At 48.9% G+C, this 27,654-nt stretch overlaps 1 protein-coding gene across 1 annotated transcript in view; it reads left to right on the top strand.

The window, feature by feature from the left end:
* The window catches only part of CCBE1 (collagen and calcium binding EGF domains 1), a 167,774-nt gene extending 140,457 nt beyond the window's left edge, over positions 1–27,317 (top strand). The window contains exons 3-11 of the mRNA XM_024580441.4: positions 2,083–2,135; positions 5,755–5,889; positions 8,008–8,160; positions 16,919–17,022; positions 17,796–17,916; positions 20,854–20,993; positions 21,094–21,129; positions 21,794–21,829; positions 23,230–27,317. Of these exons, the coding sequence (XP_024436209.2) occupies positions 2,083–2,135; positions 5,755–5,889; positions 8,008–8,160; positions 16,919–17,022; positions 17,796–17,916; positions 20,854–20,993; positions 21,094–21,129; positions 21,794–21,829; positions 23,230–23,463 (1,012 nt within the window). The 3' untranslated portion in view covers positions 23,464–27,317. The remainder of the gene's footprint in view (positions 1–2,082; positions 2,136–5,754; positions 5,890–8,007; positions 8,161–16,918; positions 17,023–17,795; positions 17,917–20,853; positions 20,994–21,093; positions 21,130–21,793; positions 21,830–23,229) is intronic.
* Positions 27,318–27,654: the final 337 nt, after the last annotated feature.

Below are 27,654 nucleotides of genomic sequence, written 5' to 3'. Positions count from 1 at the left end.
GGTTGTACCTTGGATGCGCCATTTAAGTAGAAAGAGCCAAATAGAACCAGATGTTTAAATGTGGTGTTATCTTTGAAACGCGAGTATCAGAAACACATGCTTTTCCCCTCCATCCAACTTTCTCATGAGTTGCTTGAGTTTCAGACTACCAAGTGCACTGCTTTTCCTCGTAGTGTTCGGTGTGACAGCCTTATGATACAGTGAGTAATAACCGTAAAATTGTAATGGATGCTCTATTAAGCCAGTTTTCTTCTTTGGTCGTTAGGAAGTTGGGCTTTCTTAAACCACAGAAAACTAGGCAGAGTTTAAGTTTCATGGAATATAAAGGTAGATCCTCTCCCTCTGTGAGAAATAGTAATTATCGTAAGTGTATACCCCATGGGCTTCTTTGGCCATGCAAAGTTATAATTCAGCTAGAGATGGTGGGAAATTGTGCCTAATGGGGAAACCCTGGACATTGTCACATATCATGCATACCAGTGCATTTTATTTAAATGTAAATATATATAAATATACATTAAAATATACGCATTAAATACACACACACACACCCTTTTGACATAAAATATGCTGAAGACAGACTCAGCATAGTCCATATTGAGCAGACAGGTACAGGTAGGCAAACGTGTCCTCACAGGGCAGGGGGGATCCTGAGCTATTTCACTCCAGTCCGTTTCCGGAGCATCCCAAATGCCACCAGTTTTTATCGTGGATGCCCATGTGTTATGCTTTTGAAGAAGCTTGTCTGTCTCAGCCGGGCTGCACGGGAGACCCTCGCAGGGCGGAAGGAGGCGGGGCTTCTGCAGGAGGCGGGGCTGCTGCACCCAATGGGGCCTCAGAACCGTCTCCTGCCAGAGGGGATGTTTACAAGATGTATACATTGTTCACAAATTTGATGTAAAATGTTGAAGTGATGGATTAAATAAAATTTTCATAAATTTAGAAAGTTTTAGGAAGAGAATGTTGAAGTTTCTCTGTCACCCGGCACACGACGGTATTCCACCTTGCAGGCCAGTTCACAGGAATTGATTTGACCTATAATATAGTTGGATCACACTACTATTGCATAAGTAGAAAACAATGCTGTTAAATTTTTTGACTAAAAAATTTAGTGGTGGGAAAAAGACATCTAAGTGTGTCGAATTGTCCTTCAACAGAAGCCTCGTCTAACCTGGCTGAAGGTTCTGGTCACACGTGGGCACTTGCTTTAGTTCCCCCCTTTGATTATTTTAATAACAACAACAATAATAATAATTACACTGTGTTGGTCCCTTGTTCAAAATTTCAACTCTCCTCCTAAATCTGCCTGCTCTGACTTACTCTCCAGAACTCTTGGGTGGTAGTTTGACTCTGCTTTGTCCGGAGCTGACAGTGCTGATCGGTAGAGGGGCTGGTCTGTTAGGAGCCCGCGATTCCATAGCCAAGCTGGAATCTCTCCAATGGAGACCAACGTTCGGAACTGATGGCACCGTTTCCCTCCCTCAGGCAGAGATGGGAGACTTGTGTATTTACATTAGGAGTCGCCTGGTGACTGTGTTTTAGCCGTAGATGATTTGGGTCCCTTTTAGGGCCGTACGTGGTACAGGCATTAAAAAGCACTCCAGTGGGAATCAGAATGCCCGGGTGCCAGTCCCAGTCTCTTACTCGAATTAGCCATCCTCATGTTATAATCACCCAGTGATTATTACACTTAGCTAATTGGTATTATGATTAGCCGGTCACGTGAATCCTTGGTGCGTGGGTCAGCCTCAAAGTTTCTTTTCATACTTACATCCTGCAGACCTGTAATCATCTAATATAAGCATCTTAAAATCTCTGAGTTAATTCCTTTCACAGGATTCAAAGGATTAATTTCATATAATATGTGGTGAGAAGGACATTCTGCTATTAGAAGATGTGGTCATATGATATTGATGATTTTTATTTTAATCTCAAATTTCCTTTAAAATAACTCACCCTGACTTTGTGCCTCAGCTTTTCCTGGGTACAAGTTATTTGTTCAAACTCAAAACCAATAAATGAAAAGAATTATACTTTTATCTAACATACACCATTTAAAATGCTTTTTTGTTTGTCTCTTAGGAAAAAGTGCTGCAAAGGGTATAAATTTGTTCTTGGACAATGCATCCCAGAAGGTATGTAACATAAAAGATTACGTCTTCTCACCTTATTCATGACTGTTCATCCGATGTCTATAAAGTTCAGATGTGCCTAGAATGTGTGTATGTTATTTGTGTCTGGTTACCTGTGCATGTGTGTATGTAATGTCTAGGTTGGGGCATTATATTCTTCTAATTTCAATTTGGTTACATGGAGCATGCTCTATCTGAATCATTCCACGACATGTATACCTACGTTGAGTAATTCTCTAATCAGCTTATCACGCACAGGCAGAATACAACCTCCCTCCCCTACCTATCCCCCTGCTTGTTATGTGTTAAACTTGAAGCCCCTTCACATGACTGTCAACAAGCCCTGTGTGCAGCCCAGCCCTGAAGTGACAGAGACCCAGCCCTCAAGGCACCCACCCGCACACCGAGTAGACAGGACTGGATAGTGCAGAATCAGACAGACCCGGATATCCATCACAATTCCACGTTGCCTTCGTCCACTCGACTGCTGTAACAAAAATAACATAGACCAGGTGGCTTAAATAACAAACACGTATTTCTCACGGTTCCAAAGGCTGGGAAGTCCAAGATCCAGGTGCTGAAAGATTCAGTATCTGGTGAGAGCTTCCTGGTTCACACTGAGCTCTCTTCTTGCTGTGTCCTCACATGGACAAAGGAGCTCTCTGGGCTCTCTGTGATTAAAAAAAAAAAAAAAGTTGCTCAGCTTTTTTTATCAGTGAGAAATAAATGAATCCCTCCTGTTGATCGCTCCCTTCGGTGGAAGGATGGCCGAGTGCATGAATCCATAGCTAAACATCTGAGAAAGCTGCGTCTTAGGAAATCTCATCACTCATGATGGTGTATATGGACCTGGGCCTCTGTAAGACTGAATTTCCCACTGCCAGCCAGTTCTATTGGTTAGGGCTTGGTGGGGAAAACCACAACAGTCAAAACAACTACATTCCATCGCAAGCCAGCTTTTCTCAGTCACCAGCTGTGTCTTTTACATTTCAGTGAGGCAGCTGCTGCAAGAGAATTAAGTTTAGGCCAATCAACTTTAAGATCTCAGCTAAAGACCTTGCCCAAACTAATTAAAAACACCTGACATGGATACCACCTGCATAGGGTTCCTAAGCATTAGGCATTGTGGTTTCAAACGTCTAGGCCTAAAACTAGACCCCCACCCTAAAGTGGGACTACAGCACCTACGATTAACGTAACCCAGAACTTCCAGACAAAGCGGTCTCAGCAGCCGAACACTGCTCTGCCGTAACTAACTCTTTGCTCTTTTGCTTTCGTTAGAACACCTTCAAACATTGATTCGTTTTAATCCATGGGAATGAGTCAGTATTGTTTGTCTTTTAGAAAGATATTGTTAGTCATTAAGGTCTCTATTGCCCCCAAATGCAAAGTATTAATGTAGACTCTCAGAAAAGATGATATATTAGTTAAGATTCTTGAAAAAGAGATTAATTTTTAAGGAATCGGTTGACAAGATTGTCTTGTCTGGTGACTCTAAAATCTGCAGAGTGGGGTGGGGTAGCAACATGGAGACCCAGGGGAGAGTTAGAGTTTGAATCTGAACACAGTCTTCTGACACGATTCCCTTTGTAGCAGGGCAGGTGCCTCTTATTTTCTAGTAAGGCCCTTAACTGATTGGATGAGGCCCACCATCATTGCAGAGAGCAATCTGCTTTACCTTAAGTCTACTGATTTAAACGTTCATCTTATCTAAAAACATATCTCCACCAAAACATCTATAATAATGTTTAACCAAGTACCTGGGTATTGTGGCCTAGCCAAGTTGACACATAAAATTAACCTATAGATAGTAAAAAGGGACTAGAATTTCTTCTTTAAAAAATAATAATAGTATGCTAAATAAAGAATAGAAGCTGTAATTAAAAGTGTTATTGCCTCATATTTGTTGCTCTAAGTCAAGAGTCAGCAACCTATGCTTGTGGGCCAGATCTGGCCCACTGCCTGTTTTTGTAAATAAAGATTTATTAGCACACAGTCATACCCATTAATCTAACCATTGTCTATGGCAGTGTTTGCCCTATAACAACAGAGGTGAGGAGTTGCAACAAAGACCTGCAAAGCCAAAACTACCATCTGGCCAATCAGATATATTTTGCCCCCCACCCCTGCTGTGTTCCCTTAATCAGCCAGGTAGTAGGGTCTGATTGGTTCCAGTTCAACAATTACCAGTTCAGCTTCACCTATAGGGAGAGAATAGTACTGTTGCTGCAGGGGACAGAGTCCCTGAAAGGTACGCAAACAAGTGTAAGCGCTAGGAATTGAAGAAGCAGAAGAGCAGGTAAAGCTGTCACTGTGTGTCAGGCATTGCGCTTAATGCGTCATCTTATGTAATCTAAAAGCACCATGAAGTCGGTATTATTGTTACCTTATTTTATAGGTAAGGATGCTGAGACTTAAAGAACCCAAGATCACAGAGATTGTGGCAGTTAGGAGGGTTGGCTCCCAACTCTTCACCTTAATGTGGATCCTCCTAGAATAGGACCTGGCCCAGAGCAGACATTCAGTAACCACGTGGGAGCCTGTGAGCATGGGATGTGTATAGAGCACAGAACATTGATGCCTAGAGGTGAGGCTTAGTTCAGAAAACACGTTTGGCTGGGGACACACACAGGCAAAGCAGGCCTGGACTCCATCGCAGGGCGAGGTATTTATCGAGGTCATCATGAGAAGGGCATGAGCCTCGTCACACTGCCCCCACCCACAGCAGAGCTGCCAGCCCACCGCGGCACTTCACGTGCAGCAGAGAGACTGCGTCGAGGAGAGCTCGTCTGTCAGCGCCAGGGAAGATAGTGCAGTGATTAATGAGATGCTGGGTCTAGTCAGCAAGTAAAAATTCAGCCTGAGCGCCTGACTTAGAGCCAGGTCCCTTCAGAGGCTTGTTAAATATCAGTTCATAAGGGTGGGGAGGAGGAGATGCTCTAAGTCTTTACAAGTAATAGACCACCCACCCCAGTGTGCACGGGCGTAGGGCTGGAACACAATCTCTAGCCATTCGACCTTACCCAGCCCCTTCCAGCATGCAGAATCAGCCCCCTGGCATACCCACCTACAACACACACACACACACACACCACACACCCCCCCTCACACCCTGACACCCTCACACCCTCACATATGCCTCCATTCCAAAGCCTCCCTCACACTCCTCAGGGCCGGCCTGACTTCCAGCCCTGCTCCCCACGTTATGACGACAACGCCCATCACCAGGGCTGCCCAAAGGAGCTTCCTTTCCCTACAGCAGTTGGTTTAAAAAGAAAGAAAGAAAAGTATAGGCCCAGGTTATGCTGCAGAGAAGAGCCTGGCCATCCAGGCACCTTTGCTCTTGGGATAAGCGACAAAGACCAAAGGATGAGGAGGAGGTGACCTGGGGGGGAAATCACAAGTGATGTTTGCTTTACAGCACTGCAAAGCTGGGCGCCCTTTTGCTTAGACACGCCCCATGGCCTGAAGAGTTACTCCGCCGCAGACATAGCGGTCACACTTCCCAGTTCCCCTGGAGCAGAGTGCCGCCCAGCAAGTCTGTTCTAGACCTCAGCCAGGTGACGCGCCTCCGCCTCGGGAGGGACTGTGGTTGATATGAGCTCACACCTTCCCCTCCCAGATTATGATGTGTGCTCCGAGGCGCCGTGTGAGCAGCAGTGCACAGACAACTTCGGCCGCGTGCTGTGCACCTGTTACCCGGGATACCGTTACGACCGCGACAGATACCGGAAGCGGGAGAAGCCCTACTGTCTGGGTGAGTTGGCCAAGTGCACATGATTCCCCAGCTCCTGACATCATGCCTCGTTTGGCACCCGTGCTGTGTGGGCCGTTCTGCATCAGTGGGGGCGGCTCTCAGCAGCCTCTTTGATCTCTGATTCCTGCCCTTCTGTCCCGATTCTTGTTGCCTGCTGTGTGCTGGCATCATCCCAGCGGATCCCTCGATTACTGAAACAAATGCTGGCCGAGCAGATCTTCAGGGAGCTGGTTGCAGGCAGGGCCTCCTGCGCAGCGAGGTGTACCAGCAGGACAAGGGGTCATTATCAAATGTGAACTAGAAGACTGTAAAACAGAACATAAGTGGGCAGAAATGTAAAAACCGAAACGAGAGTGAGCGTTCTCTCAGACGAGGACTAGGAGGAGAGGCTGGGACAGAGGAGTGTCCACATGGCAGACAGGGTGCATATGAGTCAGGGGAGCTGAAGCTGGCCACCCAGATTGCAGCTCAACTCAGCAAACTCAGCACCATCTGTCCATGGTGTGTTCCCTGCCCCTGCCCTGCGCTCTCCGAGTTTCTGAGACAGGTTTATTGTCCCCTGGAGCCACATGCTTCCAAGTGTGGTCAGTCACAGCTAAACTGTCTCAGAATCATCTGGGATTCTGTCTTAAAAAAAACAAAACTTCCTGGGCTCCCCTCCAGACTCCAGCAGTGGGTTCGGAAATCTGCGTTTATACACATGCCTCTAGGGACTCACGGGCACAGTCAAGGTTGAGGGTCAGCTTGAGGTGAACTGAGGAGGCTGGCACTCAGGCCCAAGTGGAAAACAAAGGAACTGTGACAAGCAGGGGCTCAGGAAAGCACCCTCCAAAAGAAGTTCCAGAAATGAGGTCTCCTGGCCTCTCCCCCAGGGGAAGACGCCCCATGCTGACAAGGAATGGGACTGAGACCACCGTGTTCACAGACTGGGGGACCCACGGCCTCTCCTACAGGGAGCACGATACTCCACTCTGTACCCCCAGGGTGCCAGGCACAAGGGCTCTGTGCTATGATCCCCGTCCTTTTCATTTGAGGATCAGCGAAACCGGCTTCCTGCTAAGTCTCCGTCCATTTCCATCTCTCCCATCAACCTCAACCTCCCTCCTCCGGACAGGGAGGCAGGTTCATGCTCAGGTGTAGGGCAGGGACACGTGGAGAGAGGTGGTCATCCTGAGGAATGGCAGGGGAGGCTCCAGCTGTGACATCTCTGTCTACAGGTGACATAGTATGTACCGCCAGGGGGAACCTCCAAGCGGCAATACTCCCCTGGGCACATGCAGTGCCTGCCACAGGCGGGCCCCGGGAGTAGTTGTCAGCACCCCGAAGAGAGGGATGGGCGCTCTTGGCCGCCACCTGTGCACGGTCTGGAGCTGTGTGTCGTGCTTCAGCCAGTGAACAGGAGCAGACTTGGGCTCCCTCCCCTCTTCCTGCTGGGAAACAGTTTCATTTCTGCCCCACTCAGTGGGGGGGGGGGGGCGGCGGGGGGTGAGTCTGTGATGTGCTTGCTCACGTGGAGCCTTCCTGGTCACTTGTTTGATGGCCTCACGGCTCATTTCCACAGCTCACCAGCAGTCTGTTAGGGTCATTGCAGAGGCTGAAATTTTGTGGGAAAAACTCTCTCCATGAGTCCCATTATGACTATTTTCTTTTCACCAAAGTGACTTTTCCCGGGTACCAACAGTCTCTTCACTGGGAAAGAACCCTTCCTAAGTGACCTGGGGTCACCACATGCGATTTGGAACATAAAACCCTTGCATGCTGGGGCGCTTGCAGAAAACCCTTTCTATGATGCTCGCTTTGCAAAGTGTGTCGCCAAAGGGCGTCTCCTTTTCTCTTCCAAGGAGCCCTACAGGTGAGAACTCTGAAGGCTAGCAATGCGGGGACACCAGCCACCTGACTTGGAACCCCCTGGCTAATCTGCCTGTAACCCCAGTGACACTGCCTGAAGTGCTCCCGCCACTCCCATTCTGGCTTCTTGCGTTTTCCCAGGCTTCTCTGGCAGAGGTGCGGCAAAGCACGCTTTGTAGACGTTAACAGAAGGGCTAAGCCTCACGTCGCCTGTGCTGTCAGAAGTGAGTTCTTGGAAACTGAGTTCTGTCTGCATTTGGTTCACAACAGATATCGATGAGTGTGCCACCAGCAACGAGACACTGTGCGCACACATCTGTATCAACACCTTGGGCAGCTACCGCTGTGAATGCCGGGAGGGCTACATCCAGGAGGACGACGGGAGGACGTGCATCAAGGGAGACAAATACCCCAATGACACCGGTGGGTAGGGCAAGTACAATGATCCCCCTAACTGGGTGGGTGGGTGGGTGGATGGATGGATAGCTAAGCACTAGGAAGGGGCATTTATATGAACAGTAGGTGGGACCTGGGTAAGAGGAGTGAAGGTCAGGAGGTCAAGCCTCTGACAAAGAGACCTGATGAGAGCCATTCCTGTTGGCAGCAAGGTCTACGAGCTGGTGAATACTTAAGGAAGCCCTCCACCACGCAGAGGCGGAGTGCTCGTGGGTAAATCAGTAGAAGTTAGTCACATGCTTGGAGCAAAGAAGAGGCCAGAAACGCTCTTCCCTCAGAGAAAGTGGGCTGAACACAAACATGCAGCATTTCCGCGTAAGGCAACAATCTACATCAGCACCACTCAGCGTCTAGGCCGTGGCCCTGTGCCTGCCGGCGAACTGTTTGTGATCTGGTTCCTGATGGATAAAACCCAAGTAGAGAATGTTTAGACATTTTTATTCCAATTTGACAGAGAAATTTTGTCTAAATCCAAAGATTTCTGCTGGTATTTTATGCCTTATTTTTCTAGTAATTTATTTTCATTGTATTTTGCAAACACAGTCACAATGGAGTAGAAAGATTTTTTAAAGCTGGCCCTTCTTCACAGCGTTTGAGGGGCTGATTTATGTTAGGTCAAACAGATTGAACTGAGCTGTCTGATCGATTGCTTGGGGATATATGATCAGCTCACATATTGGGTTACTTATTTAAGTTTGGGGAGGAAGGGAATAGGGCAGGGGAAGGGGCAGCCCTCGTGCTCCTGTGTATCCAGTGCGTACAAGGCCAAGAAGTTGTCATTGTCCAGAGCTCAGGGCCCAGGTCTCCTCTGCTGCCCTTGAGAGGGGACAGTATCAGGGATCCTGTCAGTGGGGGGGCTCCCTGGGCCTGGGCCATCTGTGGGTGGGAGGGAGCAAAGCCCAGGTACCAAGAAATGCAGGGAGATGAAAGGCCAGAACTGGGCACTCAGGAGCTAGTTAGTGAGTTGGGGGTGGAGGTGTAGCCCGAGATTCAGAAAGGGACAGCAGGCAGTTGCCATCAGCTTGGGGCAGCGAACAGCTAGGGACCAGCCGCCTCACACAGGAAAAACTGTGAGGAGCAAGTGGGTTGAGTCATGAGGAGGCCACCCCATAGTAGAAGTAGAGGCAGAATACCTGTTTGGAGCCAGCTCAGAATTGGGTAGTTTAGGATAATGTGAATGAATCAGAGGGCCCTGTGAAAACTATTTGTAGCCTGAAGCATGTGGGCCCCATGTGCCCCAAGGTGCTTAAAACAAGGGTCAGTTGAGGAAAAAAAGTTTGCAGGTTGTTTCAGGTGCAGGAGGTGGGGTGCGGTGCAGGAGGCATAACTTAACTCTTAGATTACGTCCTGTATTGAAAGGAAGAATCTCATTGAAAAATGAGGTGCAGCCTTTTAGCCGCTGAGAGACGTATTAATGTGTGAGGCAACTTAGGAACTGGCAACGAGAGGCCTGGCCAGGTGGCTCAGCTCATTGCTGCATCGTCCTGTACACCAAAAGGCTGTGGGTTCAATCCCTGGTCAGGGCACACACAAGAGGGAGCCAACCAATGTTTCTCTCTTACATGGATGTTTCGCTCTCTGTCTCCCCCTTCCTCTCTCTCTAAAATCAATAAACATATCTTTGGGTGAGGATTAAAAAAGAAGAATTAGCAACAAGAGAGCAGCGTTCTCATTTTTCACTCTGGAATTGGATCTCCAGCTGTGCTCTGAGCCAGGAAGCCTGTGGGCTGTCGGCCACTGAGCCAGGCACCTCCACTGTCTCTCTGCCTCGAGTTTGTGTCCAGGTGAATTCCCATTTTCATGGGCGAGAAGGGCAGTGTTGAGCAACCCAGTCTAGCGGGCGACCATCAGACACAGTGACACCACCTCACTGCTGAGTGTCAGGGTGGCAGTGAACGGTAGGGATCTCCAAATGGAAAGACCATGTCCTGCCCACGGGCGGTTCCCAGCTGGTGCCCACGGACCAGTCCTAACTAGCAGACACCGTGTGCAGAGACTAGGGTAGGGCTTTATCGGTGGAATTTACTGGTTCTTTGGCCTCGCGTGGCGTCCTCCCCTTATAATTCTTGGGTTCTGCAACCACATCCCTCTTCAGTCCCATCCATGGCCCTGCTATGTAGTTCCCTAGGGATGACCCTGAGTAGTGACAAGGCAGCCTTGGTGGCACTCACCGCCTGCCTCGTGCTGGGGCAGTGTGGGCCCAGGGAGCAGCCCAGCCACCCGGCAGCGGCACAGGAAGGCCTCACTGTGTCTGAGACATCAGCAGCCCAGGGTGCTCCGTCCACCCCCAGACCAGACTCCTGTTTCCTTCCCTGAGAAATGAATTGTACTTGGTAAACATTTCTCACACACACACAAAGCACCTGCGGACAAGAGATCAAGAGTTTTATTGAAGAGGTGGCCAGTCCGGCAACCAGTTTGACCACCATAGCTGAGAATTCAGTAAAAACCTAAGCAGACATAAGGGATATATATTTGCAACTTTCTTTGTACCTTCTCCAGTATTACTTTCATTTAAAGGTGTGTTTTATCTCAACCATTTATGAGAGCATTTCTCCACATTGCGTTCTACAGGACTGCGGGGTCCTGGGCATTGCTAAGCCTTTCTTCCTGTAGATGTTTCTGTGTTCAGATGTTTGGGAAAGAAGGCGTTACTGCACCCATTTCTTAAGGATTCCTGATGTGAGTGCATTAAAAGTCTGAGAGAAATTGCCATTTTTGGAGGGAGGGAAATTAACTTTGATTAAATCTGAATTTCCCAAAATTAGTTTCTTAAGAAACACCTATAAACAGCTCCCAAATAAAAGCATCCTGAAAAGTAGAGTTTGGAAAATTCTAACTTAGTAGCATCAAAACTCTGAGCTCTAGGGCTGACCTTGGTAGGTCATCTGGTCGACCTTCAGGGAAGGATGTTTTCAGATGCAGCCACAAGGTCTAGAGGGAAGCCATTTGCTGCAGACAGCAGAGCATCTGACGAACAAAACAGGAGGAAACTCCTCCATCTCGCCATTCCGAGAGACAGGAAGTTCCCATTTACAGGGACTGGAAGGGAGCCATCCGTCGTCTGTGGGATCAGAAAGAACTGTGGGTGGCTGTACCGCGGAGCTTCATTGTAACAAAGTCGTTGCACAGATTCGCCTCTGCCACTGATTCTCCCCCCGCTGCCCGCCTGCCTCCTCTAAATGTAACAGCCTCGAAGAACTTTCTAAACCACCACTGTCTGCTGTGCCACACTCCCCTGCCACCAGCCGCAGCATTATAAAAGGATTCAGTATTTCATGTTTAGTAACTGGTCTCAATGCATTTCACCACATATGCACAGGGGACTTAGCATTTGGTTTTAGTTTTGTACTAAGAAAAACATTCCAACACCAGTTACCAAGGAGTTACAGTTATCAGGGAGTTACAGAACGAGAGGAGTAATTGATACACAAAATTATGACAAAGGACAGCCACATCGTATGCCCTAAGTGTTAAAACCATAACTCAAGCGATGGGCCACTGAGAAGGTGAGGGACTGGCTGTGATGGCTTTGGCCACAAAAAAAAAAAAAAAAAAAAAAAAAAAAACAGTGCCCCAGATGCATTTCTTTAATAGTGGTGATGCCCCAGAAAGTTCTTGGCTTTGAGGCAGGGGTGTCCAACCTGTGGCCCGTGGGCCACATGAAGCCCAAGATGGCTATGAATGCGGCCCAACACAAAATTGTGAATTTACTTAAAGCATTATGAGATCTTTTGGTTTTCATTTCATGTTTGTGTGTCTAATGTGTGGCCACAACAACTCTTCTTCCAGTGTGGCCCAGAGACACCAAAAGGTTGGACACCCCTGGAGGAGACCTGGCAGCTGCTTTATCACTAACCAGCTGAGTGTCATTGGGCGGGTCTCCGGGCCTCAGTTGCCGCCTCTGTAGACAAAAGGGTTGGGGAAGGAGAGTGCTGAAGACCCCTTTTCCCTTGCAAATATTTCTTTGCAATTTGGTGTGATATAGTAAAAGTAATATAAGCCCTGCCAGCCCCGTGAGTCCCTGTTCTGTCACTTCTTTGTCCTTCATCTAAGCGAGTGCCAAGACCCCGAGACATGCCCAGCTTTACCACCAAAACAGAGAACCTACTGTATCTGAAAGATGAATAGTCAACATGCAGCTGTTCAGCTCAGCACTAAGAAAAGTTAGGGGCCAGACAAGCCCTGCATCTGGGGCATCAGAGGCAGCTAAGTGGTTCCACGTGTCTTGGACTAATTAATAAGCCAAATATTTCATCACAGTCATTTTTTTTTGGATGAGGAGGTAATGATGATTATTAAGGAAAAACTTCCTTTTCCTCCTCTTTTTTTTAAAAAAAACTTTGCGTTGCCCAGCATCTGTAATGTTACAGTCGGGGGGATTTAAAAGCGAGCACAGCCTCCGCTGTTCAGAGGGCCGGTGGGGAACCACGGCAGGGGCTGCCGCAGAAGGGCCTCTGCTCTCTGAAAGGTCGCCCTGCACACAGGCACGGCGACTGCCCTGGCTCGCTCGGTCACTTTGATTCTGTCTGAGAACATGTAGCTGGAGCCAGTTCTGTCGCTCCGGGGAGCCAGTGTAGCCCCCGAAGAGGAGACAAATGACGGACCTGTTGGCTCCATAGTAATTAGCTTACAGATCTCTCTTTTTCAACTTTTGTTTACTTTCTGATAAAGTGACCTCGACCCGCAGTGTCACTTATCACAGTTCAAAGTGTCAGGGACCACCAGGTGTTTCATGTTTCAAGCTCCACGAATACATAGATGTGTGGTTCTCAACCTGGGAGCTTTAAAACATGCTGATACCATCCCCCTGGGGTGACTCCCTGATGGGCGGGGCTCAGCATAGTCAGTGGGATTCTTAGAAGCCCCCCACGTGTCTGAAATGTGCCATTGGAGTTAAGAACCCCGGCCAGGGCACAAATCTGCACCATCAGCTTTTAAAAACAAACATGCCTTGTTCACTTCTGACACTGTTCACATGAAATATGTTGGGAACATTCTTTAGCTTTTCTAAGTTTATTAATTATTACTAGTCTAGTATGTCAGGAATTCTATTTCTGATGCTTAGGATATATGTACATACTGACCCACATGAGTAAAAATTAGAGCTATCTGCCCCCATGTGGCTCATTCGTAATATTGCACCTTTACAATTGGAATGGGTTGGAGCAATATACTAAGTGATACCTCCCTTAACACGGTCATGGTCAGAGACACTCAATGGCTACATAGAGAGGACTGAAAACAAAAGTCGGAGATGTCTACCCAGGTTTCTAAATGCATTATTAAGGTAGCATAGCCAGGGTTATTTCAGCTCCACATCGGACAGTACCGTAGACAAACTGCAGCGAAGAGCCGCCCCAGTTCAGAAGAGATTGCATGCGTCCATCTCCACACACAGTGACTTGTCGTCACACCCTCTGAGAGCTCTTTCCAAAGGAAACACATCTGTCGTTTTGTAGATAAATTAATTGCTTAAAAGATACCACCCATAGCGACCATATTAACACTTATGGAGCATCTGTCATGTACGAGGCACTGTTCTGCGAACTTGCAGGTGTCCTTGATGCCTCACCACAATGGCAGGTGCTAAGTGCCGTTGCCCTCTTTACATCTGAAAGGACGATGCCCACAGAAGCTGTGACTTCCACCCGGAAAGGGCGCGAGTGACAACGTCAGGATCCAGTCCACATTGTTGGACTCCACCAGAGCCTGCATTCCTTGCTACTCTGTTCCTGTGTGCAGATGCTTCAGGAGTCTTGGGAACAAAGTTTGCCTGGATCTCTGCTCTGATCATTTCACAAAGGGACAGAAAACAGGCCAGGCATCCTCAGGTCAAAGGTCACTCGGCAGAGCTGTGTCCCAGGAGCAGCGAATGTGCTTTTGCGGCACACGGAGGGTTTCGCTGGGCAGGTGTACGGGCCCTCTCCCGGGATCTCGGATTTCAGAAAACAAGCGCCCGTGCAGTTGTGGCGCTGGTGCTGCTGCCGGTCTGGCGAGCACCCCAGGAACCGCGGCCCTGGGGCCAGCCTCGCAGATGGCCCTCGGGTGTTCGGAACAGAACTCCCAGCAGCAGGCTCCCTGGGCCCCCACAGTGCCTGGCCTCAGCACCCAGGGAGACCTAAGTTATTTTCCTTCTCTGTAAAGGAGATTGAACTAAAGATACATTAGGTCTAACACCCGATGATATAAACGGAATAGAGTCTAGAAGCTGTTGAAAAGGTTTACTGTTATGAAAATATCATATCACCTGAATTACACCAACACTTGGAAAATTCAACCAAGTACATAAAAGTAGAAATGAAAGCATGAGGTTTTAGCCCTTGTTCGTGATAGCCTGGCTCTGCCAGCAGGGCCAGTTGGGTAAAAGGAAGGCTGTTCGCAAATCGTTAAACAGGTGTCCTCATTTATTTTGCATTTCCGGTGCCTCACACAGGGCCTGGCAAGTAGCAAATGCTCCAGAGATAGGATAGGAAGGAGAGATGGATGGAGGAATGCGTGGATGAACTGACAGACCCATAAAGGGATGAGAGAGAGGTAGATGGGAAGATGGGATGGATGGGAGAGAGAGGTTGCAGGAGGGGACTATTCAGTGGGCCAGTAGGTGGGATGCTGTGGGTGAATGCTGGGCTGGGAGAGGTTCACGTTACCCAGCTGCCCTTAGGTAGTAACAGACCTGGCACCGGGGCCGTCCACTTATGCCGGGAGCCGCCATTCTCTACTGGGAGCACAAACAAGGGTGGTTAAGGCTTCAGTCATTTGCCACCGAGTACATTCTTGCACAGCAATTCTCTTGTGTCTGTGACGTCGGAGACTGAGCGAAATAACTCTGATTTGCCTCAGATGAGCTCAGGCTCCACAGACAAGTAGGGTCGTCAACCGGCCCATTAACCAGGGAGGAGGCGCCCAGCGGAAATTGCGTGGTCCGTGGGAAAAGCATTGGACTCAGATTCGGGAAATCTCCGTGATAAACCCACATCGGTTGTTACCCTGCTGGCGACTTTCAGAAAGGGTGGCTTAAAGGACACAAGTGTGTTGTCACAGTTTGGGAGGTTATGAGTCTGAGAGCAGCGTGTTGGCAGGGTTGGCTCTTGAGGTGTGTAAAGGAGGATCTGTTCCATGTCTCTCCCCGCCCCGAATTCTGGACGTTTGCTGGAACCTCTGGTGTCCCTTGGCTTCTGCTGCATCACCCTGACCTCTGCCTTCATCTCCCATGGTGTTCTCCCTGGGTGTGTGTCCAAATGTCCCCCTTTTTATAAGGACATCAGTCGTATTTGACTACACGCCCCTTTATTCCAGCATGACATCATCTTAAGTAATGACATCTGCAATGACCCTATTTTCAAATAAGGTCACAGTCTGAGGCCCTGGGGGGTGAGGGTTTCAACATATGAATTTGGGGGGATAGGGACAATTCAACATTGAACACCCTACTTCAGACATATTTTGAGCATCCATTATGTGAGCCACCAAGAAGTGACCCCAGTTCTTGTGTGGCTCCCACTCTGGCACCAGTATCCCCTCTGTAGGGAGGCCTGGGACACCTGCCATTTGAGTGGGACATGTGGTAAGTGCCCCCTGACCTCAGCGGACAGCAGTATCTCCATACACAGAGAAGTGGGCTTCACGGAAGGCTCGAGCTGGGTCTCGCTTGTTGGTAGAATTCCACCAATGGAGGCCTCAGCGAGGGTGTCCCAGAAGCGAGAGCAGTAGGGAGAAAAGAAAGTGGGCCGAGAGGCACAAGAGATGACCTGGGGGAGATGTGACTCTACTGTCCCCAAGCTCCCTTCCAGATCGCAGTGTTACCTGCCACACAAAGAGCATGTCTGGCCCAACCCCTAAGGCTACTGCCACCCCGTCCTGGCCATCCCAGCAAAACGCCATGCACCCTGTCTCCCCACTCTGGGCCCACTCCACTGCCGCCTTCTGCACAGCCCTGGTGGTCTTCACCTACTCATTGGTGGCGAGGTGACCCCCGGTGTCTCGTCACCTGGCACTCAGGTGTCTGCGGCCATTTCTGTGTCATAGGGTGACAGCTGTGTGAAGTCTTGGCCCCATTGCCGTTTAATGCACCCATTTTTTCCCTAGCAAAATACGACTTCAGAAAAAGCCCTCGGAGCTCCCAGTGCTCCATAACGTGGCCTCAGGACCCTTCCCACTGGGCGGGGCCACAGTGCCTTCTAGGCTGTTCCCTTGGCCCCGGGTGGGCATGTCCAGAGTACCTGGCATGTCTTCCACCCCAGCTCCACATCTCCACGGAGGCCAGTGTCCAGCCCCGATCTGTGACCCCGCCTGTCCTGGCCTCTGCCTTTGATCAGCTGGGTGATCAGAGGTGATAAGGACCAGCTCCGTGAGCCCCACCACCTGAGCGTGGGCATAATTTATGGCGTGTGAACATTGGCCTTTGGAGGGGAGTGTAGTCATGTCACGCTGATGCAGCTTGCCTCCCAGAAAGGTCCTGATTATAGGGCCAGGGTCCACGTCTTCCCACATGAAAGAGAAAGAGCCTGGGCTGCTTAAATGGGAACAGCTGAGCCCAAAATATAGCAGCGTGTCTCCCCCTCTCTCCCAGACCTGGGGCGTGCTGCAGGGTGCCCTGAGAACCATAAAATCCCCCGCACAGTCCACTGTCAGCCAGTCCGCCCCAGGACTGCCTTCCTCGATGCTCTGTCTCTGCCGGGCTGGATATCCTCCCGCACCGACCAGCACCCGTCTCCTCTCTCAGGGCACGATGAGAAGTCTGAGAACGCAGTGAGAGCCAGCACCTGCTGCGCTTCGTGCAAGGAGTTCCACCAGATGAAGCAGACGGTGCTGCAGCTGAAGCAAAAGGTACGTGCCCAGTGGGCTAGAAACGGTCCCAAAGTAGAAGGACGTGGCAGACATAAGGTGGGAAAATGTTGAGAAATAAAATCCACAACATCATTGAGCATTCGCTGAGGTCAGTGCCAACCAGGCTTAGACTGGAATGGTTTGCCCACCAGCCTCAGAGTTGACGGAACGCAGTGAAGGCAGCGGATGGACTAGGTGAGTATTAAAACAGACCCCTAGGTAAGGGGCATTTTTAAAGCTGCCTGTTAGAATGTGGTGAACCCTGATCTGAAGGTGTGCCAAGCTGACTTGCAGGTTATGCGGGATTTTGATTCTGATGGTCTTCCTGCTGGATTCTGAGTAGCGATCACAGGGGAATGGAGCACTTATGTCTGTCTGTCTGAGAAATACCAGGTCTTGAATCGTGGAGGAAGGCAGCAGGCAGTCAGGAGACTCCAAGCTCGTGGACCCGCGAGGCTGTCCTTCCCCGAGGGTTTTCACTCTAACTAAAGGGCCCCCTAAAGCTTCCTAGGGGTGCATGTGCACAAGTGCTGAGGGTACTGAGGGGCTCTTTGGGGGACAGTGTTGATGCTTTGAAGTTCCAGGCTGGGGAGCCAGCCTCCCAGGCTAAACTGTGTCACCTGGGGCCCTGACCGGTGTGCTCAGCTGGTTGGCTTGGATAAAGGGATATTATCATGAAAAGGTCTCACAGCCGCTGTGAACAACACAGTGAGAAGAATCTCCGGGCAGAGGGCCTTCGCTCCCTAACAGGTTCCTCCTCCCTCTCTCTCCAGATTGCCCTGCTCCCCAACAGCGCCGCCGACCTGGACAAGTACATCACTGGTAACAAGGTGCTGGCCTCCAGTGCCTACCTGCCGGGACCTCCCGGCCTGCCTGGGGGCCAGGGCCCTCCCGGTGAGTGTGGGCAGGGCATTGAAGGGGATAGTCACCAGCCAGGGCCTCTCAAGAGCTCACGTTTAGTGGGGGCTGAGCGGAGCTGTGTGGCTACCATGGGCAGGAGCAGTAGCAGGAACCCAGGGAGCACCCACATGTGTGCAAAGCTTGGGAAACGGGGCCCCCAAGCCTGAGAAACCCTAATAGCCAGTAGTCATCTGGGACACCAAGGTCAGTGTCCCACCATTGGATAAGATTCTTAGAGATCATTTTAAGTTACAGAGAAACAACATGGAAACTATGTTTTAACGTTAATACATACAAGAATAGACTTGCTTCCTGAGCTCCTGTGGGCTCTAACGGCCCAGCATTGGCCTGGTTTCCCCTACTCCCCAGTCCTGTTCCCTCCTTCCCACTATTTGTGAGCACATTTGCACCAATATTAGTTTACACATATATATTTTTTGTAAGTCGACCTTACTGTGATACAATTATATCCCATAAAAGTATCCATTTAAATCACAACTTCTGACACATGTACAAATCCTGTATCAAGCTCTCACTAACCCCACCCTGTATCTGTATCTACATTAAGATAGAGACCGTTTCCATCACCCAGAAACACGCCCTTGTGCCTGTTTGCCGTCCACCCCCCACCCCTGCTCCCGGCCACCATTGACGTGCTTTCTATTGCTACCATTTTATCCTAGAACTGTGTAGCAATGAACTTCATAGGGTGTGTGTTTTTGTCTGGCTTTGCTCATTTGCCATACTGTTGTGGAAATTCACCCTTATTACTTTGAAGAAAATATCAAATGTCCTATCATTTCATCAGAATAAATGCAATGAGAACTTTAAAAAATAGTTACCAAATGTTCTGTTTTCTATCTTACAATGATGAAATACATTTTATATTTTTATGATTTACTCTATAGATAGATCTATAGATTTTTTTCACACCCCTTTGTAAAGGAAATGATATAAATGTGAGCAAATGATTCTAAAACACGGAGGGCTTTATCCCTGTTTACCATTGCTTAGCAGTGTACTAGGTGTTGTGAGTGACCTCCCGACATGCTCATTGGGCAGACAAGACACAGAGAGAAAGCAAATAGGATCACACAGGATCTGCATGCCCTGCCTCACTGCACGGTGCTCCCTGCTGTGGAGCTTAAAATAGGGAGAGAACACTGAAGCCCTGATCGGGGTCCTGGGGACTGAGCTGGAGGTGAAAGAAAGACTGGTAGGACCTGTCCAAACAGGGAGGGCACAGGCAGATTTTGGGTTGGAAGATCAGCAAGAACAAAGGCTCAAAATTCTTCCCAAGCTATTTATGGGTTTTCTTCTCTACTCATATCTTAGTCTCCTGGTTTCCATCAAACACAGGTGGCCTGGGTCTCCATCTATACAGAGAACAAGAACTGGTCCAGGGCTTTGGTTTAGCCTCTTGTTCATTCCCTTGGACTGCAGTACCCTGGGTCACAGTGAAGTTTTCTCCAGCAGATGCCTCACAAAGGAAGCTTCTCACTGCTCTGAGTAGACTTGGGTCTCTTCCTACAAGTTGATTCCTAGCACAGCGTTCTCCACACTGCTCCAAGAGGACGCACCTACTCTGCTAACCTGCAGAGTTCATCTCCAGGCCAGTTCACGTGCCCTCCCGCAAGGACAAGCTAGGAGCAGGGGAGCCATTCATTGGCCGCCTTTCTTGTTAATAAATGACTTGCTGACTTTCTTTCCAGCCTGCCCTCTGGTTTCTAACATGGCTTGAGCTGTCCAGGGTCCTTGAGGGAGCAGAAAGTGATGGAGGACTCTGCCCCTGCTCTCTCTTCCAATCCCGTTTCTTTCTCACTCCTTACTTCTAGCATCAGCCCTTCATTGAGAGGTGTTAGGGCAGCTAGAGAACCAATAAGGTTTCTCTTACCCTTAACTGGAAGTCCGGTCCCCAGGCCTGTGATTGATTGGGACACCAACACAGGAAACTACGTTAAGTTGGAATCCTTTGGCTTTGGAGGTGAGGGGGTGGCTGCTGCCCTCTGGCCCCCACTCTTATGTATAAGGTGGTGCCATTTGCACATCAAAGCCCCACACTTTAAAGGCATTGGACATACAGTGATCTCGGAAGGTCATTGGTTACGTAAATGACAGTAACATATGGTCTCTGGCCTGTCCTCGTGCTGTTAGAGGTAAAGCATTTAGTTATGGGAGGCATCTGGCCTCCCTCCCGGTAAGTTCTGCAGGATGCACCTGGAGCCAGCACTGAGGATAGGGGTGTGAAACAGGTTTGAATGGAATATCGACTGCCTCTGGCATTGGCTTAATTATTCAAGAAAAGCCTAACGGTTTTTTTAGTGCCTTTATGTGTGAGGTACTCTGCAGAGTGACATGCGCAGGTATCTAAAATCTCATCTATTACTCGAGGCCACTCTGTAAGGCAGATTTTTATCAGCCCAGCTTCTCAGATGAGAAACGAAGGGTGAAAGAGGGCGAGCAGCTTGTCCAGGATTCAGACCAAGGTGTCAGATGCTGACACCTGTACTGTTGACCACTATCCAGGTGTGAGCCACCACCAGCCACACCATCCAGGTGTGAGCCATCCGAGGGGATACAGAGGAACCCACGGTTATAAGAGACGTGGAAGAGGTAAACTGTTTAGGAACCAGTCGCCAGTTGGATGAGGGAGGTGTGTGTAAACAGGGAAATAGGGAAATAGGAAGTCTGTCAAGATTCTGGCTTGAGTGAATGAGTGACTGGTGGTTCGTGAAAAGGGAGGAAGATGCGGAAGTCAATTTAGACCGTAGTAAGTTTTAAATGCCTATGGGGCATCCCAGTGGAGGTGTCAGAAAAAGCAAAGGGCAGAGCACACAGAGAATCAGCTTCCCGAGCTCGCAGATCCTTGGGAATCTGTGCCCTGGTCTTCCTTGCAGGATGAGGCGCTGATGAGCTCTTCTTTGATTACAGGCTCGCCGGGACCAAAGGGCAGCCCAGGCTTCCCTGGTGTGCCAGGCCCTCCTGGGCAGCCAGGCCCACGGGGCTCGATGGGACCCATGGGACCATCTCCTGACCTGTCCCACATTAAGCAAGGCCGGAGGGGCCCTGTGGTCAGTATCTGCTCAGAGACCTTCTCAATTGTAGTTGAGGGAATCGTGTTCTTGTCCCCTGCTTTTCCCTTCTGTTAAACGAGATCCCTTTGTCCCGTAGGGCCCGCCGGGTGCCCCAGGAAGAGACGGCTCTAAGGTCAGTCTAACCAGTGGTTCTTCAGTCTCTGGGAAGCTCTAGCCCTGTTTACTCTCCCCATTTTGCACAGCAAAACTGAGACACAGATATACTTCCCTCCATCCCCGAAAAATCTAAAATGCAATTTCCTCAAAATATGAAACACCCATAGAAACAAAACAGCCACCAAAACCGCTCCTAAGACAGGTTACTCCTGTAAATCTGAAACCAAGTCCTGCGTGGTCGCGGTCGTGGCCAGTGTCCTTCTGCGGGGCTGTTTTGTGTGTGACATGTTTGAGGCCAGAACAGACATGTCCCATTCTGTGTAAGTGGGGGTGGTTTCACGTTGAGAGCTGCCTGCTGCCTGCCTCGTAAAGTCTGTGTGAGTTACTTTAGAAAGCTCCTAAATTATTCCACACACTGCCTGGAAATGCAAGCATTCCTCTCGTCACATCTGGCTTGAAAATATATGACCTCAGGGTTAAATCTGAGTGAAAGACATTTGACCCAAGCAGTTCCATTCAGGTAAGTGGTCCCAGGAGTCCAGTGGAAGCTTCCATTTGCTTCCGATGGGAAATACTTGTTGTTTTGGGCAGGGGCATGGTCGTGGGGGGTGTGTAAATAGAGACTGTGGTGGTGGCATGCACGTGGTCCGGAAAGCTAACCTTGACCTTTCTGCTTTTAGGGGGAGAGAGGAGCCCCTGGACCCCGAGGATCTCCCGTAAGTAGTGCCGTCTGTCTCGCCTCCCCATGAGAATGTTCTCAGGGCTGCAGCTGCAAGAAGCCTGCAAGTGGGTCTCATTAGCAGAAGCCGGCTTCTTCCAGCCAACGCTCAGCCCACCCAAACAGTACGAGGGTGTTAGGAGGAAAGTCACAGAGGCCTTCGGCAGCTGCTTGGGATTTATCTTGACAATTTGTTTTCTATTGCTTTTTCTTGTCATGGCTAATCTTTATTGGAAGTATCTTAAGATTCAAAACCTCAGTATGCCATGAGTCTGTTTCCAGGTATGTCCTAAAACATCTGAAGAGACTGGGGGGCGGGGTGGGGGGAACACCTCTATGGAGCTAAGCCCTAACTCTGAAGGCTTCAGAATTTAGCCACTGCTGCAGCCCTAGCAGAGCAGTTGGCCAACCCCTCCAGAAAGTGCAGAGACAGGCAGGGTGGCTGGGGCCACTGAGAAGAAGTTAGCTGGAGATGTGTGTGGTGTCTGGGGGATTAACAGTGCCAGTCAGTAGTATCCAAGAGCACAGAAAAGCCAAGCAACTCCATTGCTTTTGAAGAGGTCACTGTCGTTTCTGAAGGAGGACAAAGGGCGTCAGCGTTAGAGGTAGGGGGTCTGGGTTCCCATCTCAGCTCCTCCACCTGCCAGCTTTCTGATTCCGGCTACGTCATGCAGCAGCCCAAGCACCTGCTCCCTTGCCTGCGCGGACCAAGTGGGATCTGACCTGCCATGTGTCAGTGAGCACCCACGGAGGTCGGAATACCACGCATCACTAGGGACCTGCAGGCACAGGTCCCTCAACTCCATTCAGGCTTCAGTCACAGCCAAGCGTCCTTATCAATACTCTAACTTTGTTTTAAAGGATCATATTGTTGAGCATGTGCTATAGTCTCAGCCCTTTGCATGTATTAACTCATTTAAATACTCACTTGGAAGCCTATGAAACCTAATGAAGTTGAGACTATTATCTCCTTTTCAGGAATGCAGAGATGGAAGCCCAGAGAAATTAAGTAACTTGCCAGGGACCAGCTAGTAAGTGGCAGAGCTGAGATTCAAACCCAACAGAACCCCAACCCCTTAACGCCTACTCTGAGCTGCCATAGTATCTTCAGATTTCTTTGGAAAGTGGCCTGGGAAGGTTCTTCTATTCTGTCATTATGCCATATTGGGTGCAGCCTAGAACTGGGAGGGAAGAGAGGTAACTAAGACATACAAAAGATGAGGGTATCAGAAGGCAAGGGGAAGAACCCCTGTGTTTTCTCCATTTGGAATGTGGAATTATAGACTAAGTAGTTGCCAGCCTGCAGCAGGAATAGCAAGTGATGGAGCCACGGAAGCCCTCACTCTGCAAGCGGCTGAGTCTGCGGTGTTCTGGCTTTGATTCCTCTCGTGTGCACAGGGCCCGCCTGGTTCTTTCGACTTCCTGCTGCTGATCCTGGCTGACATCCGCAATGACATCACCGAGCTGCAGGAGAAGGTGTTCAGGCCCCGGACTCCCCCTTCAGCAGAGGACTTCCCTTTAGCTCAGGAATTCTCCAACTATCCGGAAACCATGGACTTTGGCTCTGGAGACGACTCCCTGGAAAGAACTGAGGCAAGAGACTTGGGGACCCCCAGAGAATTTTATCCTTAGCATGTGCCAACATCTTCATGCCGAAGGAAGAGAAGAGTTGTCACACCTGCAGTTAAATCATCTAAAGACCAAAAAAAAAACCTAAACCCCACCACTGGAGACCTGGACAAGATACATCATTATTTTCTTTACTCTTTTCCTGCCTTCTCCCTACTACTTGTCTTCCAAATACCACTTTCAGAGGCTCCCTGCTAGACATGCTAGGCATGAGGGAGTAAATGAATGATTTACATGCCTCCACCTGAGAGCAGGTGGGCTGGTCGACATCGGAACTTCTCCCCTATTTATTTATTTCTTTTAAGAACTTCTGGCTTTCTGACTTAAGATTCTCACAGTATCTTAAATTTGAGAGAATCAGAGGGAAATGTGGCAAGATGAGCTCAAAGAAATGTGAGGTTACTTATAAAAAAGAATTAGATATGTGTCCCAAAGAGGCTTTTACTCCTCAGTATCAAAATGAGGCCTTTTCAATGAAAAGGGAGAAAAAATGTGTATTTACTTTGGTGAATACTTCTTTTTCATGGTTGATCTAATAGATTTTAAATATTCAGCCTCTTATCCAACCTCATTTTCCAATTTTTAAGACAGGAGACAGTCCAGAAGGAGCAGAGATTAGGAAGGATGGAGAAAATCAGTCAAAATACGTACCGTCATAGAGGTTGCCACATTCTAATTCAATAATGACCATTAGTGTTCATGTGATGCTTATCTATCAGTATCCTATGCAGAAAAGGAAGTTACTACAGGTCTAGGACTAAGTCCTCTTTTCCAAAGAGAAAACTGAATCAAGTGCCCTGATTCACCTTAGGACAATGGGCTCCTGGTTTGCCAGGACATTTCAAAGCTGTTTGATTGAATGAGTAGGCTTACTCAGCAAATCACAGATTCTTCGCAGGACAAGGGTGGCGGACCGTCAGAGGGGTGCGGAAACTCCCAGGTCTGACTGGGTGCCCAGAGATGTCATTAGACTGTGATTCCGGCTGGATTGAAGTACAGTAGAGCTCAGGGCTGGAAGAAGGGCCAGCTTGGGTTGTTGGCCAAGGGGAAAGGGAACCTCCAGCAGGGACCCCCCACTAATAGGCAGAAGCAAGTAAGTTTGCTCTCGTGGGGAGTTAGAAGTCCTCGTCTAGAGCCAGCCAAGCTTGCCAACAGAGAATTATACACTATTGAAAGTTCGCCTAGATGTGGAGGGGGGGAAAACAACAGTTTTCCCTGTTTGGCAGAAATTTCCTTCCCACTCGTCCCATTTTTCTTTAATTGTCCATAATGTAGTCCGAGATCCAGTTCTTGCAGGCCTTCTCTGTGGTTTCCCTCTCCCAGCAAACATGAGCAGCCATTGGGAAAGGGGCACGTTGCCCGAACCTCCCATTCAGTCCGTGTTTGCTTATGCACTTCTGGGTCCCCAGGGAAGCAGATTCTGGAAAAGGCTTCCTCTGGGTCCCCAGGCCAGGCCAAGAGCAAGAGGATGTGCTCAGAAGACGAGCAGAGGTATCCCCTCCTTTGTAGTATTCTTGGGGAACCTCTTGGCTTTGATGGGCAGCTTGCGGGATTCTTCAAGTACACGTTCTCATTTGACACATGGAATGGCTTTCCATCCACCTGTTCAGGAGACCTTGACCCTGACACTGAAACCCACCAATTATCCCACAACAACTCATGTTTGCTTACATTGGCATTTCCATTTCCCATCCTACGATTTCCCCCTATATTTCTGGGAGATTTGTGTTTGGTTTTCTTTTCCCATCATCTCACATTGCTCCTGGGACACTTGTTCCAAGAGAACCACTGTTGGTGTTTGCCTGCCTCTTTTCAACCTTCCGTCAGAAAGATGGCAGATCTCAAGGGACAACCGCCTTCCTCCGTTCACATTAGAAACACAGGGCTCTGGTCAGTTGGCCTGGAGGCCAGTCTTTCACAAACACGCGTCTCCTTCTTCCTCGTGCAAATCCCCAGTGCCTGTCCTCCAAAGCGTCGCAGCTGAAGGCAAGCGCATTCCCAACGCTCCTCTTTTCGCCTCCTCCCTTCCCTCTCCGGCCTCGCCAGCCACGGTTTCCAACGAACAGAGTAGCTGTGGCTTCCCGTCTGGAATGTATTTAATGTTGCCTGCTTGTGGAGCACGGTATTTAAAGGGTGTGGGTGGGTGAATGCTCAAGACAGTGATGCGCAGGCTCTATGAGAAGTGATTACGTCTGTCTTTGATTTTTTTTATGAGGAATTATATTACCTTTTCTTTTCCTTAACAGTGAACTGTGTTTAGAAATATAATCTTCTTTATTGTTAAATGCTCATGAAATGCAAGCAAGCTACATGTTGGACGTTCAGAGGCTGGGATAAGTATATTAAAAGAATGAACCGATGGTGGTAATATCTGGGGTTCCTGACACTATTCTAGATAATATTCGCCAGAAAAACACACAATAACCTCTGTTTTATCATCTCAATCTGCTGGATCGGGTCAGTGTATAAAATAATTATTCATGCTCAGATTTTCAAAAGTTGGACAAGGCCCACGGGATTAAAAAATATGTACTCTGCATGCCCAAATTATATTTTTTACAGTAAGACATTATAAGGCACTGTTATTTCTAATGTATCTTTTAGTTATGGGTAGGAAATCAAAGCTTCACTGTCTAAACGGGCCCATCTGCTCAAACCTGAGTGGAAAAGCCATTCTGGGGTAAAATTTGTCGGACTTTTGCCAAGCCCCTTCATGGGTCGGGGGAAAGGTCTTTGTATACATCTTCAACCCTGTAGCAGAAACACTGACTGCAGTTTTTTGTACCCTGATAACCGGGACTTGTGAATGGGACTTAATAGATTGCTTCTGTTTTAGGAAAGCCATGGGAATAAAAATCTGATTGAAAATAGTGCAGGGGAGGCACACATTTTAGTTAAGAATGTCCTCCTCCCTTCTCAATTCCAGAAGAAGAAATTACGTACCCCCAAAGGATATGGGGGTACAGAGGGAATGCTGTTCTCTCCTCTTCTGTGTTCACTCCAACACCTGCCACAAAGTGAACTGACCAACTGAAGTCATGTCTACTGTATGAACTCAGGTGTGCACACAGTGGAACAGGTCAACAATGAATGCACATTGGCATGGGGGAGGTGTACCCCACCACAGTCTAGGCGAAGGGCATCCCGGTTCTGGCCATGGTCCATGATTCTGGCCTTGTGAGCCCTGTTTCTAAACATGCATGGGGAGATAATCTCCATGCCAGACACCTCCCTGGGGTGACAGCATCGTACTCTGGGTGTCAGGCCCCCTCCCTGTCTTCCCCCACTCTAGCCTGTCCCAGAGAGAGACAGCAGCCTCATTGTGCAAAGTGAACATCTGTCAGATAACCTTGCTGACAAAGACATCTATTTGCAAAGAGCCTGGGCCAAACAACTAGCAGAATAGAGCCATCCGAAGTTATTAGTGAATTCAGGGAAATAGATGAATTTTTCCTGGCACTGTCAACATGTATGTTTCACAACAAATCAAGAACATGATTTACTATTTGAGGGGGAAAAAGAAAACAACCATGACCATAATTGTTAAAGCATAAAATCTTGGAATCACATGCTCCTTCAACAAATAGTAGTGCTTCAGGGAAACCATGGGAAAAAGACCCCTTTGCACCTGCCCCAGGGACCTCAGCGTTGTTTATTATGTCCCCAAAGCAAGAGCCCTGGCGGGTGTCGTGCGTATCATGACTCTTCCAGTGACTAGTCAATTCTTCAGTAGCTATTTCATTATTTATAACAGGTCCATATAACAGTGGAGCTAGTATTCAAATGGTAATGGATGTGATACTATGAAGTCCTTTTGATGAGATTGTATATGCTTAATAACAAAGTTATTTTTCTTATGTGGTTGTACTGTGTTTTGTCCTGATACCCAGTCCAGTGGAATGCGTTGTATTTTTCCAGGATGAATACGAGGAGATGGAGGGAAACAGTTCTCCCCAGAGCTGGTACTGCGTCCTGGGCCGGCCACATCCTGGGCAGTGAGTGTGTTCCCAACATCGGAGTGCGAGCCAAAGTCTGAAGGCCCAGGTTCCGCTGAGTTCTGAGTCTCAGAAGCCCGCATCCCCCAGCTTGGGGGGGGGGGGGCAGTCCTCTGGGATGCCCCCGGGGGTGGGGGGGAGGGTGGTGTTCAAACCAAAGCCTCAGGGGATCATTAGGGTTACCCAAGGAGCTCACAGA

The sequence above is a fragment of the Desmodus rotundus genome, chromosome 10 (genome assembly GCF_022682495.2).
Source record: "Desmodus rotundus isolate HL8 chromosome 10, HLdesRot8A.1, whole genome shotgun sequence".
Lineage (NCBI taxonomy): Eukaryota > Metazoa > Chordata > Mammalia > Chiroptera > Phyllostomidae > Desmodus > Desmodus rotundus.
The sequence above is the reverse complement of the archived record's forward strand: the minus strand, read 5'-3'. Positions and strand labels throughout refer to the sequence as shown.